Source organism: Lotus japonicus, chromosome 1 (genome assembly GCF_012489685.1).
Source record: "Lotus japonicus ecotype B-129 chromosome 1, LjGifu_v1.2".
Classification (NCBI taxonomy): domain Eukaryota; kingdom Viridiplantae; phylum Streptophyta; class Magnoliopsida; order Fabales; family Fabaceae; genus Lotus; species Lotus japonicus.
In genome coordinates, this window is record NC_080041.1 from 16,518,662 (window position 1) to 16,534,329 (window position 15,668).

General features: G+C 40.9%; 2 protein-coding genes and 1 non-coding gene across 3 annotated transcripts; 1 reads left to right on the top strand and 2 right to left on the bottom strand.

Annotated features, from left to right (window-relative positions):
* Positions 1-502: 502 nt before the first annotated feature.
* On the top strand, positions 503-4,340 carry LOC130733867 (trans-cinnamate 4-monooxygenase). The gene is made up of 3 exons (XM_057586150.1): positions 503-1,437; positions 2,306-2,439; positions 3,514-4,340. The coding sequence occupies exons 1-3, from the start codon at positions 533-535 to the stop codon at positions 4,110-4,112; spliced, it is 1,638 nt and encodes a 545-aa protein (XP_057442133.1). The 5' UTR covers positions 503-532; the 3' UTR covers positions 4,113-4,340.
* A 5,575-nt stretch (positions 4,341-9,915) lies between these two features.
* Positions 9,916-10,907, bottom strand: LOC130728232 (uncharacterized). The gene is made up of 2 exons (XM_057579622.1): positions 10,608-10,907; positions 9,916-10,542 (listed from the first exon to the last, which is right to left on the bottom strand). The coding sequence occupies exons 1-2, from the start codon at positions 10,905-10,907 to the stop codon at positions 9,916-9,918; spliced, it is 927 nt and encodes a 308-aa protein (XP_057435605.1).
* A 1,875-nt stretch (positions 10,908-12,782) lies between these two features.
* Positions 12,783-12,869, bottom strand: LOC130734947 (small nucleolar RNA snoR114). The gene has a single exon (XR_009018279.1). It is a non-coding gene; the product is annotated as a small nucleolar RNA snoR114 (small nucleolar RNA).
* Positions 12,870-15,668: the final 2,799 nt, after the last annotated feature.

Sequence of the window (15,668 nt, forward strand, 5' to 3'; positions counted from 1 at the left end):
AACAAATATTTCATTATTTTAAATCAATTTTATCTAAATTAATTAATTATAAATAATTTTAATTCTTAATATTTGTCAAAAGTTATTTTTTAAAATTATAACTATTATTATTTAATATATATACTTTTGTGAATATTTAATGTAGGTAGTTGAATAGCTTTTGACAATACAATTATTTTTTCAGTTTTTAATCTTATTATTTAATATATTTATTACAAAGATAATTTGTTATTACTTAATGCATTGTAATACATGCAATCTTTACTAATATATTTAATGTAATGGTTCAAGTGTACAGAGATATAGATAAGAAAGCTCAAACTAATCCCCACTTGTATGTACCAAAAAAAAAACTAATCCCACTTGTTGTTTAGATGAACTTCTCTACTTCCATTTCAAAACAAAAACAAAAAAACCTCTACTTCCAAAACCAATATATTGAAATTTAAATATTAAAAATACATTTATAAAAGACCCACTTAACAATAAAATGACACACCACCACAAAGCAAGCCACAAGCTCCACCTACCCATGCCACCAAAAACCTCTATAAAAACTTCACAACCCACCCAATCACTTCCAAGACAAAAAATCACCATTTCACCAACCAACTTCCCTAAAATTCACCACCACCACAACCACTACCTCACAATGGATCTCCTCCTCATGGAGAAGACCCTCCTAGGTCTCTTCATCGCCGCTGTCGTCGCCATCGCCGTCTCAAAACTCCGCGGCAAGCGTTTCAAGCTCCCTCCTGGCCCCACCGCCGTCCCCATCTTCGGCAACTGGCTCCAAGTCGGCGATGACCTCAACCACCGCAACCTCACCGACATGGCAAAACGCTTCGGCGACATCTTCCTCCTCCGCATGGGGCAGCGCAACCTCGTCGTTGTCTCATCCCCTGAACTCGCCAAGGAAGTCCTCCACACACAGGGTGTCGAATTCGGGTCCAGAACGCGTAACGTCGTCTTCGACATCTTCACCGGAAAAGGACAAGACATGGTGTTCACCGTCTACGGCGAGCACTGGCGGAAGATGCGGCGGATCATGACGGTGCCGTTCTTCACAAACAAAGTCGTCCAGCAATACCGGTCAGGCTGGGAGGCAGAGGCGGCGAGCGTGGTCGAGGATGTTAAACGCAGCCCAGAAGCCGCCACCGGAGGGATTGTTCTCCGGCGCCGGCTGCAACTCATGATGTACAACAACATGTACAGGATCATGTTTGATCGGAGATTCGAAAGCGAAGAGGATCCTCTGTTTCAGAAGCTGAAAGCGCTTAACGGAGAAAGAAGCAGATTGGCACAGAGCTTTGAGTACAACTATGGTGATTTCATTCCAATTTTGAGACCCTTTTTGAATGGTTACTTGAAGGTTTGTAAGGAGGTGAAGGATCGAAGGTTGCAGCTTTTCAAAGACTATTTCGTTGATGAGAGGAAGTAAGTGTTGAATTGAATTTTGCTCTGTTTTGCTCTGTTTTTGCTCTGTTCTTACTCTATTTTGTTGTTTTCTTTGATGTGAATATGCCAATTTTTCTCTTTTTTTGTTCTGTGTTTTTACCTCTTTCCTAAAGTGAGTTTTATCTATCTGGGTCCTTTTTCTTTTTGGTAAGTGGGGTTGTGTTTTTCTCTCCTCTTCAAGTAGATTTTAGAATAATTTCCTCTTGTAACCAAAAAAAAAAAAAAAAAAAGTAGATTCTAGAATGGAGATTCTCATGATCTTCCAAAAGTTAAGATGTTTTTGTTTTTACTTGCCTTAGATTTGGTGGGTTTGTTTCAGGTTTTTTTTAACCATGAAATATTTTTTAATTAAAATTTACTGTTTAATTTTTTTAAGGTATTTGTTTGAGATTTTAAGATAAAACTTATGTAATTAAATTATTAGGAAAATCAATTATAATGGATGGGCACAAATCAGTTTTTCTTTTCTTAAAAAATTGTACTTAATTAATAATCTCTTTTATGGACACTTAAATTTTTTAAATTTAAAACAAATGCATTCTTCATAACTTCCTTATATGCTAATTAATGATTTTTTTATTTGTAAAAATTTAATAAAAAGTGGGTGTTCTGTCTAATATACTATACTTATCTTAATTTGATTGGATGCTGTTTTTTTTACACAATCAATTGATGTTTAATGTACTGCCATAAGTAACACTATCCTAAATTAAATAGTTGATGAGTAATAAGGTATGGGTTAATTTTGTTGTAACTGTTACCAAATGTTTGGATAGTCATAAAAAGATTGCTTGATAAGAATTGTGGCTAATCAATTAAATTAATTAATTGGTGATTAATGAAACAGGAAGCTTGGAAGCACCAAGATTAGCAGCAACCAAGGACTTAGCTGCGCAATTGATCACATTTTGGATGCACAAAACAAGGGTGAGATCAACGAAGACAATGTTCTTTACATTGTTGAGAACATCAATGTTGCTGGTAAGATCCTATTTCAACTTGATTAATACATTAGTTCAATTTTATTTGCTATTAATTTGTTAGATGATTGCTCTTAAGAGCAATTATAATATGTTATTGAAGTGCCCAGAGAAATTCATATAGTCCATTTAAATTTACTTGCTTATTAAATAGTTTATAAAATACTATTTTCAAGTATTTAATATTTTTGTAGTGAATATTGTTGGACTAAAGTATAATTAATGATTTTGGTATATCCATGATAAAGGTGAGTATGGTGCCAGGCGCCAGCAGAAAGTAGGTTTGCCTAATGCCTATCATTATAAGATTGTTTATCAAAGGAGGGAAAGGGAACACGTAGTTAGATACATCATACATGAGAAGATTATAGGTGAAATACATAAATAATTAATAAATAAGGGGGTAGGTGAAGGCTACTTTTATTTTTGATGAATTGGTTGGAGACTCTTTCATCGTTAATTAGGTGGAGGCTTCAACATCATATTGGGCCCATTCTTATCTCTTTCTCAACTTGTATATTCTGATGTCACATTATGAGGTAGTTGATGTATGTAGGGGTTTGATCTCACCATTTTTTTTATCTTTTGGTTTATGTGCACATGATATCAATTGTGACCACTTTTTAATTTGTTATTAGTGTGCTTCCAACAAAAGAAAAAGAAATTTATTTTTCTTCTATATTTTTGACAATTTGTGGTAGTAGTGGTGGGTAGTGATGGCAACTAAATTTGGTTGGTGGACCTACCTATGCTAAAAAGTCATAATGTGATCATTTACTTGATTATTTTGATTTAGATTAGAAGGCAAGGAAAGTAAAAGGATGTGGGTCTTGAAATTTTCCTAACAGTGGCAACCAACATAACATGTCTATGAACAAGGAAACTTATCATATAGTTTATTTTCTTTGAAGAGATATATAGCATAAATCTCAAGTGCTTTTTTGCCCAAGTAATTATAGCATACTTCAATTTGTGATGATCACACAAGTATTTTCTCAGAATTGATTATGACTTTATACTCAATTGTAGAATGATTTTTAAATACGCACTTAATATGTTTGTGTTTTTGCAACAGCAATTGAAACAACTCTATGGTCAATTGAGTGGGGAATTGCTGAGCTTGTGAACCACCCAGAAATCCAGCAGAAGGTGAGAGATGAGATTGAGAAAGTTCTTGGACCAGGGCACCAAGTGACTGAGCCAGACATCCAGAAACTCCCATACCTACAAGCAGTGGTCAAGGAGACACTCCGTCTCCGGATGGCGATCCCACTCCTTGTACCACACATGAACTTGCATGATGCAAAGCTTGCCGGGTACGACATCCCAGCCGAGAGCAAGATACTGGTGAATGCTTGGTGGCTCGCCAACAACCCTGCAACTTGGAAGAAACCAGAGGAGTTCCGGCCCGAGAGGTTCTTCGAGGAAGAGGCTCATGTTGAGGCCAATGGGAATGACTTCAGGTACCTTCCCTTCGGTGTTGGTAGAAGGAGCTGTCCTGGAATCATTCTTGCATTGCCAATCCTCGGAATCACTTTGGGACGTTTGGTCCAGAATTTTGAGCTCTTGCCGCCTCCGGGACAGAAGAAGCTTGACACCACTGAGAAAGGAGGGCAGTTCAGTTTGCACATACTTAAACATTCCACCATTGTTGCTAAGCCAGTTTCATATTAATATTTAACATGCATAAATACCCTTTATTTCATTTTGTTTTTATTTAGTTTGTGGAATGCACCAATGCTTGAAAAATGTGGGAATTAATGTTCTTGAAAAGGTCATATTAGCCTGCAAATGGATAGGTATTAATAATGTTAATTCTGTGCTTATCCCTTTGTAAATTACTCTGAACTTGAAGTGATCGTGATCAGATGATTTTTGTAATGAGTCTACATTTTGTCCCTATGTTCTGTTTTATGTCCTATTATATTATATAGTAGTGGCTGTATTTAAATTTTAGTTTGCTCATTGTATATTTTAAGAAATTACAAAACAATGACATTCTACAACAGTGTATTCATTTTAATAGGATGTTTTAGAATCAATTACAAAAAAATCCACCAAACATGCACCAATCCTCTCCCACCTGCCTAAGTCAAAATTAAAAAAAAAAAAAAAAAAGTCTTCAGGCACCTACTTCATTCTATCCGTGAGTTTGTGGAAGATAGGTTGTACTATACTTCAAATGTGTGCCTAAAATTGAATCATGAAAATTTGATCTCTATCCAACACAACAGAAGAAAGGAACCCATGCAATTTGACAATCTCCATAAAAAACAAAGCAGCAGTTTCTACTGTTGTATATAGATGGCTAATGGCAAGAAAATGAGCATATTAGATAACCTTTCCACCAGTACCAAAATAGTATCTTTACCTTTTACTGTAAAACCATTGATGAAACCTATTATTGAAATCCCAGACCACACTTATTCAGGGATGGGCAGAGGTTGTATGACTTGTATCAAACCTGCTGGGGATAAGGTTGATATTTATTTCTCTAACAAGCATCACATCACAAGGGCTTGATGTAGATCCCTAGCACTTCTTGTAGGAACAGGATCATACAAAACATAACAAGAAAAAAATGAGTGTTTACAATTGCTAGCTTTTGAGGGCTAGCCTATCAACAAGTAATCCAATTTCCAGAATCACTATCATTAACTGCTATTGTATTCTATTTGACATAATGCTACATAGCTACTGATTGAATATAGAGGGTTTATTAGTAGGACATGGCCTCTAACTTCAATGAATCTATATTTTTTTTTTTCGTTTAAATCACATTTGCAAATATTCCAACACAAAATCACGACTTCCTAAAAGATGGATGTGAAAGTAGCTATATATCTTGTTTTGATGACCGAATGTGAGTTCACATTCAGATGTGAGCTCACATTCAGTTCGCAAATATAGCCGAGTTATTGAAACTCACAAGAAATTTGATAACATATTGTGATTCAGAGTGATAAATCACGTGTTGTACACATAACTACAAAATTCACCCTTTAGCAACCGATTTATGGATCATTCTGAAATAACAAAAAAAATTGACCACTAAAATAAAATCACTAACAAAGCAACAATTTAGCAATCATTTTTTATTATTAGGGACTAAAAAATTGATTACTATTGAACAACTTCTTTGTAGTAGCACTCCATTAACAAGGGTAGACTTGTCTATATTCTCTCAATTCTACTAAATTGACTTGATGTTTGTGAAGTATTGATTGACTACACAATCTTCAGCTCATGACCATCGTGTAATTGAAATCACTCATATATATGTCAACTCAAATTTCTACTGCTATGGAGGAATATATACACTTTTGATTTTCTTGGGGATTGTTTTGGCGGATCCAAACAACCACATTATTCATAGTCCTCTTAGTTGACCTAAAAGACCCATGATGAATAAGTAAGTGAAGTAAAAGTTGGTAAGCTGAAACAATCAAAAGATGAAGCTAACTTTCAACCAAGGCTAACTATCGAAATAAATGACTAAGTTACTAAAAGCTAGTTATGAGACAACATAACAAAGGTTAGATACTTTCATTACTACATTGCTCAATCATTATAAAACCTTTTAAGTCGTTCCCTCAAAAGACTTTGATTTTGTTTTTATGTCCATATGAATTTTAGATATATTTGAAAAAAAAATCAGGTTTGATCATTTTATAAGTTAAGTCATTCTTAGAGATCGCCATGGATTATATTGCTCCTCTATACTCTCAGCAGTCAGCACCATGCACCGCCATACATTGACTTGATGTAGATCCCTAGCACTTGTAGGAAGAACAGAGATTGAATTAAGTAGCCATGAGCCAACAATATTATTGCTTTGATGAATCAGTAAGCATAATAGATACTACAAACAGAACTTTCAGCTTGAAATTTACAAGCACTAAAGGAAAGGATTAAAGTACTCTCAGTCTCATAAGCAGATAAAGTATAGATATCTACGTTCATGCAACTATAAATATACTGTGAGACAAGAGATGGACTAAAACTACCAAGAAAGAAATTTCACATAGATTAAACATCTTATCCCAATCCACAATATATTAATAAGCATTTTATCAACAATCAAGGCAAGTTATCTCTATTACATATCATCAGAAACATATTTATATGGCTGTGTGTAAGATAATTTCAATGGGTGATTTTCATTGATAAAATACATTGTATATATAGATACAATAGAGTTGACCTAGGCTAGTAATTACAGATAAATCTAAGCCTAATTACAGGAAAATCATAATGACATAATATTCTATCACACCCCCGCAGTCGAAGCGGGAGGTTCACTGACGCTGAGACTGGAGCGAAAGTCATCAAATAGAACCCGAGGAAGGCCTTTGGTGAAGATGTCTGCAATCTGGTGACGAGAGGGAACATGAAGGATACGTGCCTGACCACAGGCGACCTTCTCGCGAACAAAGTGAATGTCCATCTCAATGTGTTTAGTGCGCTGATGCTGGACAGGATTGCCGGATAGGTAGATGGCACTAACATTATCACAATAGACCAAAGTAGCCTGAGAAAGAGGAATGTGAAGCTCTAAAAGCAAGTTGCGTAGCCAACATGATTCAGAAACCACATTAGCGACGCCTCGGTACTCAGCCTCAGCACTAGATCGAGAAAGCGTGGGTTGTCTCTTGGACGACCAGGAAATGAGGTTGTCGCCGAGAAACACACAGTAGCCAGAAGTAGACCGACGAGTGTCGGGACATCCACCCCAATCTGCATCGGTGAATGAAATAAGCTTCTCGATAGGAGAAGGATAGAGATGCAAGCCAAACTGTAAGGTGCCCTGAACATAACGCAGGATGCGCTTCAGTGCTAGCATATGCTCGGTGCGGGGGGCATGCATGTGAAGGCACACCTGCTGAACAGCATAAGAGATGTCAGGACGGGTAAATGTGAGATACTGTAAAGCCCCAGCAAGACTCCGATATAAAGTAGGGTCATCACACGGAGTACCAGCAGAAGTACTGAGTTTCTGCTTGGTGTCAACTAGAGTGGCAGAAGGATTGCACGAGGTCATACCGGCCCGAGCAATAATGTCACGTGCATATGTACTCTGACTGAGAAAAAGTCCACCTGCATGTCTGGTGACAGCAATGCCCAAGAAATAACTCAACGGTCCCAGATCCTTCATAGCAAACTCAGAGGCAAGAAGAGCCATGATAGATTTGCGAAGGTCATGAGAAGAGCTGATGAGTATGATGTCATCAACATAAAGCAGGAGGTAAGCCATGTCAGAGCCGCGTCTGTAGATGAAAAGAGAGTGATCAGAGGTGCTATGCTGAAACCCAATGGTGGAGACATAATCTGCAAAACGCTGGTACCAAGCGCGAGGCGCTTGCTTCAACCCATAAAGAGATTTCCGCAGGCGACACACATAATTAGGATGAGTACGGTCACGAAAACCCAATGGCTGATGCATATAAACTGTCTCATGGAGATCACCATGGAGGAAGGCATTCTGAACATCTAGTTGGTGAATGGGCCAAGACCTGGAGAGGGCAATGGTGAGAACTGTGCGAATGGTCGCTGGTTTCACCACAGGACTGAAAGTCTCATCACAATCAACACATGCAATCTGTGACCTGCCATCACCTACAAGACGAGCTTTATAACGCTCAAAACAACCATTAGCTTTCGTCTTATGACGAAAAATCCACATGCAGCGAATGATATTAACATCACGAGGACGAGGTACCAAATCCCAAGTATTATTTCTAATTAAAGCATCAAATTCAGACTGCATGGCGGATTTCCAATTTGGGTCAGACAGAGCTAGCTTCGGGTTTTTGGGAAGAGGTGAGATGGTGGGATCATCAATGGTGACAGAAAGGTTGAAGAGCTTTTTGGGTTTGTAGATACCTCGCATGCTGCGAGTGGCCATGGTACGGATAGGGGGTACATGTAGAGTCGGCAAAGGTAGTGAAGGAGAGGATGGTAGGGAGTCAGAAGAGGAGGAAGAGGAGGGCGTATGGGGTGGGGGTGTGGTCACGGGAGAAGGGACTGCAGGAGTAGGGCTAGGCGCAGGTAAGGTGGATGGATGAGTCCATTGGTGAAGAAAAGAGGGATGTATAGTATCGGAGAAGCAGTCATATGTGGAGGGAGGAGGGGTAGGCATGGTGGCAAAGGGAAACTGAGTCTCATCAAAGATGACATGTCGGGAGATAATGATTTTTCTGTGCGACAAATCAAAACACTTATAACCTCTGTGATGAAGTGGGTACCCTAGAGGAGCGGGGTTGTAATTTGTGAATGGTAGTGGAAGGAACTGAGGGGTAACAAAGACAACCAAAAACTCGCAGATGTGTGTAAGACGGGTCACGACGATACAGAAGTTGAGTGGGAGAGAAATTAGATAGATCTTGTCGAGGAATGATATTAAGCAGATAGGTAGCCATTTGAAGGGCGTGATGCCAAAAAGACGGAGGAACAGACGCATGAGCGAGAAGAGTACGAATCATGTTGTTAATGGTTCGTATTTTGCGCTCCGCCTTAACATTTTGAGATGATGTATGCGGGCAGGAGAAGCGAAAAGTAAGACCATTAGCAGCACAATAAGCATGAAAGGATCTATTGTCAAATTCTCGCCCATTATCACATTGAAGACATTTTACAGATTGGGAAAAATGCGTGCGGATTTGATTTGACAGAGTGGTGAACATGTCAAAAACTTGGGATTTATTACTTAAAGGAAACGTCCACAAGAAATCTGTAAAATCATCCAAGAATAAAACGTAATACCGATGACCGGCAGAAGATAAAACCGGCGAAGTCCATAAATCACTGTGTAAAATGTCAAAATGCATCACAGTAACATTATTAGAAGAAACAAATGGCAACCTAACATGTTTGCCAAACACACAAGACTCACAAACTGCCCTAGAATTCAAATGCTCATAACTAATGAACTTATGACTACGAAGAGACTGCAAAGCAGAAGAACTGGGATGACCAAGACGACTGTGCCAGAGACTCTGAGTTAGACCAGCAAATGGAAAGGACGGAGTGACTGGGTACAGGTCGCCAAGACTGTTACATCTCATGAGTGGAATCCCCGTCTGAAAATCATTAACCGAGAAGCCATATGGGTCAAAAGAAATAGAAACATTGTTATCAGTAGTAAGTTGTCGCACAAAAATCAAGTTTTTAACGATTTGTGGTGTGTGCAAGACATGGGAAAAGGTTAAAGGCTTGTGTTTTTGGGAGGTGGGTAGGGTGGTGTGTCCAGAACCCTGAATTGGAATACCCTGTCCGCTACCGACATACAGTTTCTGATTAAGATGACTCAAATTAGAATAAGACGTGAGATTACCTGGTGAAGCCGCCACATGAGAAGACGCTCCGGTGTCCATGTACCAAGTGTTGTCGGGAGAAGCAAGCGTCATAGTGTGCATGGCAGTGGCAATGTCAGTGGGCACTGGGGAGGCCGAAGCAGCATAAGCCTGAGGACGCTGGCCTAGAATTCCTGGTTGTCGGGGAGGCGCAGGGGGACGAGTCCACTGAGAGGTTGGGTATGGGCACGGAGGACAGTCCATGGAGGCGGGGCCCATCCCCAATGTTGGTACGGGAAGTACTGTGGCTGAGGTGGCATCGGAGGAGAGGAGCCTTGAGAGGTGCCACTGCGGGATCCACCACTGTTGCCACGATTCCCACCACGACCCTTAGAATTGTGGGAACGAGAACGGTTGGAGGACCGACGATCAGAGCTCTGGGAGGAGACATCAGAGGCACGCGACTGAGTAGCAACATAGGCAGTAGGAGGCTCAACGGGCTTCATCTTAGCCAAACCTGCCTCCTCTAGGGTAAGCATGGAGCGAGCTTGATGAAAAGTGGGGAGCGGATTGCTCTGGCGGATCAATGTAGCAACGCCCTTGTAGGCATCAGTAAGACCAGAAATAAGCTGCAAGACGAGACGGTGATTGTTCACAGGAGCACCCACATCTCGGAGCTGGTCAGAAAGCGTCTTCAGACGCTGACAATAAGCAGAGACATTTGGAAAAGTCTCCATACGAACACCGGAGAATTCCTGCTCCAAAGCAACGGCACGCGCATTCTGATTGTCGTGGAAGATATCAGCCAAACGCTGCCAAACGGCCAAAGCTGTGGAATTGATTTCCATGAAATGGTGGAATAGATCCACTGCAGGACGATGGCATCCAAAGTAGCCCACTGATCATAGGTGGGGTCAGTGACAGCTGGCGGTGGTTTGGCTGTGGATGGAACAATATGATGTAGAACCCGATGAGAACGGGCATGAATGCGAAAAAGTTCGGCCCACGTGCCATAGCGATCAGTCTCCATATCAAGGACAAGAGGAATATGATTCCGAATGTTGGAAACAACAAGAGCAGGATGAAAATCCGGCTTTGCAAGAGTGGGAGTAGGTGGGGCAAGATCGGCCGTGGGAGGAGGAGTCGCATTGCTACCGTCATCGGAGGTGGAAGACATGTTGCTCTTTTTTTTTTCTTTTTCTTTTTTTTTTTTTTAAAGATCTTGGGCCTGGCTGGCGGTTGAACTGGGTCTGGGCGGTTCAACCGTGTCGGTCGAACCGGGCTGAAGAAGCTGGAGTGAACCGGTTTGGAGTTGACCCACAGCTAGCGGGTCGGGTCAACTCGGTGCTGTGTGTGGCTGCAAGCCTGCAACACAGCAAACACGAAGGGGACAGGACCTGGAGGGGACCGGCGGCGCGGGCTGCACTGGGTTGGGCGGCGGCACGGCGGAGGAACGGTGGTTGAGCGGTGGACACGCGAGCTCGGGAGTGCGATGCGGAGGGAAGATCTGCACAGGGAGAGAGAGAGCTCGACAGTGAGGGAGAAACCCAGCACGCTTGGGCTCGCAGCGGTGGTGCGAGCGGCCGGCGGCGGCTCTGGAAGAGAGGAGCGGCGGCGGGCGGCGCGGGGGAGACAGCGGCTGACGGTGGGGAAGAAAAGAGAGGGAGGCAGCGGCTGCTATAGGGAAAGAAAGGAGAGAAAGAAATCAGATAAGGAAAAGAAATTAGGTTAGGATCTTTTGTGCTCTTGATACCATGTAAGATAATTTCAATGGGTGATTTTCATTGATAAAATACATTGTATATATAGATACAATAGAGTTGACCTAGGCTAGTAATTACAGATAAATCTAAGCCTAATTACAGGAAAATCATAATGACATAATATTCTATCACTGTGCTCATTCTAAATGAAGTGATCAAATTTTCCTTTCTATGCCTATAGTTCTCATTTGGTTGGATTGCCTTTATCAATGACCATATGGAGCTTAGTTGGTTCAATCACACTGAACTACCATCGGATTGTGTTAGGATGTAATCAAACTAAGTGGCAGATGTCAAATAGCACTGCCATTCAACCATTATAAAAACACATCAGGTTTCTATCATAATTAACAATACGTACTACTTCTATTAATACTCTCAATAGGATGTCATAATTTGAAAGGTTCGTATCGAAATCACTCTCGAGGTAAGATAACTAGCTTTGAAATCATGGATCAGATATATCAACAAACACCTTACACCCCATTTACCAAATACACAGTACACACACATAATTTCAACAAAGAGAGAATTGATTCAGATCTGATTATCCATTAAGCTATTCAAACCTAAACCGTTTTCAAACTATGAATGATACAAACTTCGCATATTGTTCATCATCAGGAAGTGGGATAGATCTGTCAAAGGTTGGAATACTAGCACATACCATTCATATTTAAATATTACTAGTGTTTTTACCCTGCGCTGCACGGCGAAAGATTTTTCTAATTTTTTATGACAATTATTTTTACATGAAATTGACATGATTAACTACCACAAAACCATAGATAACAATTGAAATTAGATTTGATTCGTTTACACAACAATGAAAAACTGAATGAATCTAACAAAGGTTGATGATTACAGAAATATATATATCAGCAACAAAAAGATGTCATATGAACGTTATGCATTCCACTTGTTGCTTGCTGCCCCATTATCATTGAAAGTCTGTTGAATCTGCAACAATTTAGAAAATGTTTTAAATAAGTAGATCAAAAACTTCGCATATTGTTCATCATCAGGAAGTGGGATAGATCTGTCAAAGGTTGGAATACTAGCACATACCATTCAGATTTAAATATTATACTGGTTCTGTTTTTGGCTAAACCATATTGGAAAAAATCGATTGTTGGTAGCATAAAATTCTTGGGGTCAAACTAGTCATGTAGTCATGTACACATTCCTTTCTTGATGTCAAAAAATGGTGGTTGAAGAATTAAAAAATCTTCAAGTTGAGAATCAAAGAGAATGGAAAGTTATTTCCGAGAAATAAAAAGGGAAAAATAGAGCTCAGATGTGTTACTTTTCACCTGAAGAATCAGATGTTAGTGATAGACCCGCTATCACAGTTGACACAATTTTCATCACAGCTTTTGTGCATCAGCCGGGAATTGAACCCAGGTCTGTACCGTGGCAGGATACTATTCTACCACTAGACCACTTGTGCTTCTTGTTTATTCACTCGAACATATAATATTAGATAGTCTGATTCAACAATTCGATTTCCCTAGCAGCCAAGTCATTTGAATTGGAGTACTTTTTTTATAAAAATAGAATTGGAGTACTTTATCAAATATTGTTGTGTCCTCTAAGTGGGGTGGGCCACTTGCTGCGACCCGGGCCCTTAGTTTGGCCCATCCCATTATTCCTGCCAGTGGCCCAGTTGGTGTCCATCTAACAGAAACATCATCTGCCTTAGAGGAAATAAGAGACTCAGGTTCCATATCTCTCGTGGAACAGTCAACGAAGAGGGGGAGGGGGAGACCGAGAAAATTGAAACAAATCCAACCTCTTCTTCCGGCGGCATCATCAGCTTCTCCGCCGTCTGGGTCTCCGGCGATCAACAATCTTTCTGCTGCAAGTGCTTCAGTGGCAGCGAATCAAATCAATTGCTATGAATCACGTCCGTACTTAACCAGAGCCAAAAGAGCACTGCTTCTGGGTAAGCTATTGGGTGTAAAATTTCCTGGCTCCGACACTCAAGCGGTGGTAGGCTTAGAAGAGGAGTTACGCCTTCACTGTTTACCTCTTTCTTGATGGCACCCAAACGTCTTTGGGTCTCGTGGAACGTTCGTGGGCTTGGAGGGGCGGAGAAACGAAGTTCTATCCGAGGTGCGCTAAAGAAGGCAAACCCAGAGGTGGTCCTTTTACAGGAGTCGAAATTGGACCAGCATGGAGAGAAATTGATCTCCATTCTTGCTACTGCTCTCAAGTATGATATGGCCTTTGTCCCTGCCATTGGCTCCGCAGGTGGGCTGATTACACTCTGGAGAACAACTGACTTTCAGGTGATTGATGTAATTAAACAAGAGCGTTTGCTGGGTATTTTGGTGAAATTTAACAGTGTAGAATCTCCCTGCTTTATTGGTAATTTATATGGACCAAATGATAGCACTGAAAGAGGGGTATTTTTTCAAAGGGTGGAGGGATTATTAGCATCCCTGGAGTGCTCTTTTGTCCTGGGAGGAGACTTTAATGCCACCCTTAACCCAGGCGAAAGGAGAGGAATGCAAGATGTTACGGACCCGGCCTTTCAGAACTTTGTTATGGTGTCAAATTTAGTCGATCTCCCTCTATCCAACTCTGATTTCACCTGGTATAGTTCCCGGAATGGGGGCATTTGGTGCCGCCTGGATCGATGGCTGATCTCTGAAGACTCCATGGTAATATTCGAAGGGGTTTCACAGTCAGTAGAGAATTGGGGGTTTTCTGATCACAGGCATGTCACTCTATCCATGGGCAACTCCGATTTTGGGCCTAAGCCATTTCGTTTTTACAACAGCTGGTTGTTAGATAAGGAATTTCAGGAGCTCATAGCGGATTGGTGGAACTCTACTCTGGTTAATGGTTGGGCTGGGTTTGTTCTACAGCAGAAACTGAAATCGTTGAGGTCTTCCATTAGAAACTGGCCAGGATACTATGCGGCGGGTTCTAGTGTAAAGATTAAAAAGCTTGAAACCGATCTCCAAGCTGTGATGGCGGATTTGGAGACTGGTATTGCTACTATAGACAACAGAACGAAAAGGCTTGAGATATTGGGTGGGTTGTGGAAGGAGTACAGAATTGAAGAAGCCAATTGGCGTCAAAAATCGCGGGTGAGATGGCTCAAGGATGGGGATAAAAATTCCTCTTTCTTCCACTCAATCAGCCGAGTACGGCAGGCTAGGCAAAACATTTGTAAATTAGAGGTGGATGGTGTATCAGTGGAGGATCCTTCTCAAATTAAATTAGCCATTGTCAATCATTTTAGAAACTTCTTCAACAGGGAGGATAAAGAGAGGCCTAAGATCCGATGTGGGAGTCTCCCAAAGCTTAGTAGAATGGAAAAGGAAACTCTGGAAGCTCCGTTTTCAGAAGCAGAGATCTGGAATGTTATCCGCTCTAGTGATGGAAACCGTGCGCCGGGTCCCGATGGTTTCAATCTAAATTTCTTTAAGAAGTTCTGGCCATTAGTCAAGGAGGATGTCTTGAGGTTTTTTGCTGAATTTCATGCCTCGGGCAAGCTTGTTAAGGGTCTCAATGCTGCCTTCATCTCCCTGATTCCGAAACAGTCTAGTCCTCGATCTGTGGCCGACTATAGGCCAATCAGCTTGATAGGCAGTGCATATAAATTAATATCAAAGGTTCTTGCTGCCCGCATCCAAGTGGTTATGCCTAAGCTCTTAACGACTAATCAGTTTGCCTTTACCCAAGGCCGACAAATAGCAGATTGCATCTTGATTGCGAATGAGGCAGTGGATGTGCTAAATGAGTGTGATGAGGGTGGGTTCTTATTAAAGCTGGATTTTGCCAAAGCCTACGATAACATAGAATGGGATTACCTTCTGGATATGCTTCATCAATTGAATTTTGGAGCGAAATGGATTGGGTGGATAAGGAGTTGCATCTCTTCGGCTTCTTTGGCTATTCTAGTGAACGGATCTCCCACTGATTTCTTTGACATTCATAAAGGCCTCCGGCAGGGAGATCCGCTCTCGCCATTCCTATTCAATCTGTGTGTAAATGGGTTCTCGGTCATGTTAAACCAACTTCTTGGGGAGGTCTATTTCTCGGGGATCCGATTTGGTGGGACATTCCCATTGAATCATCTACAGTTTGCGGACGACACTCTCCTCTTCTGTGAAAATAGCGAGGAGCAATTGGATAGACTATGTAACACATTGCTGATTTTC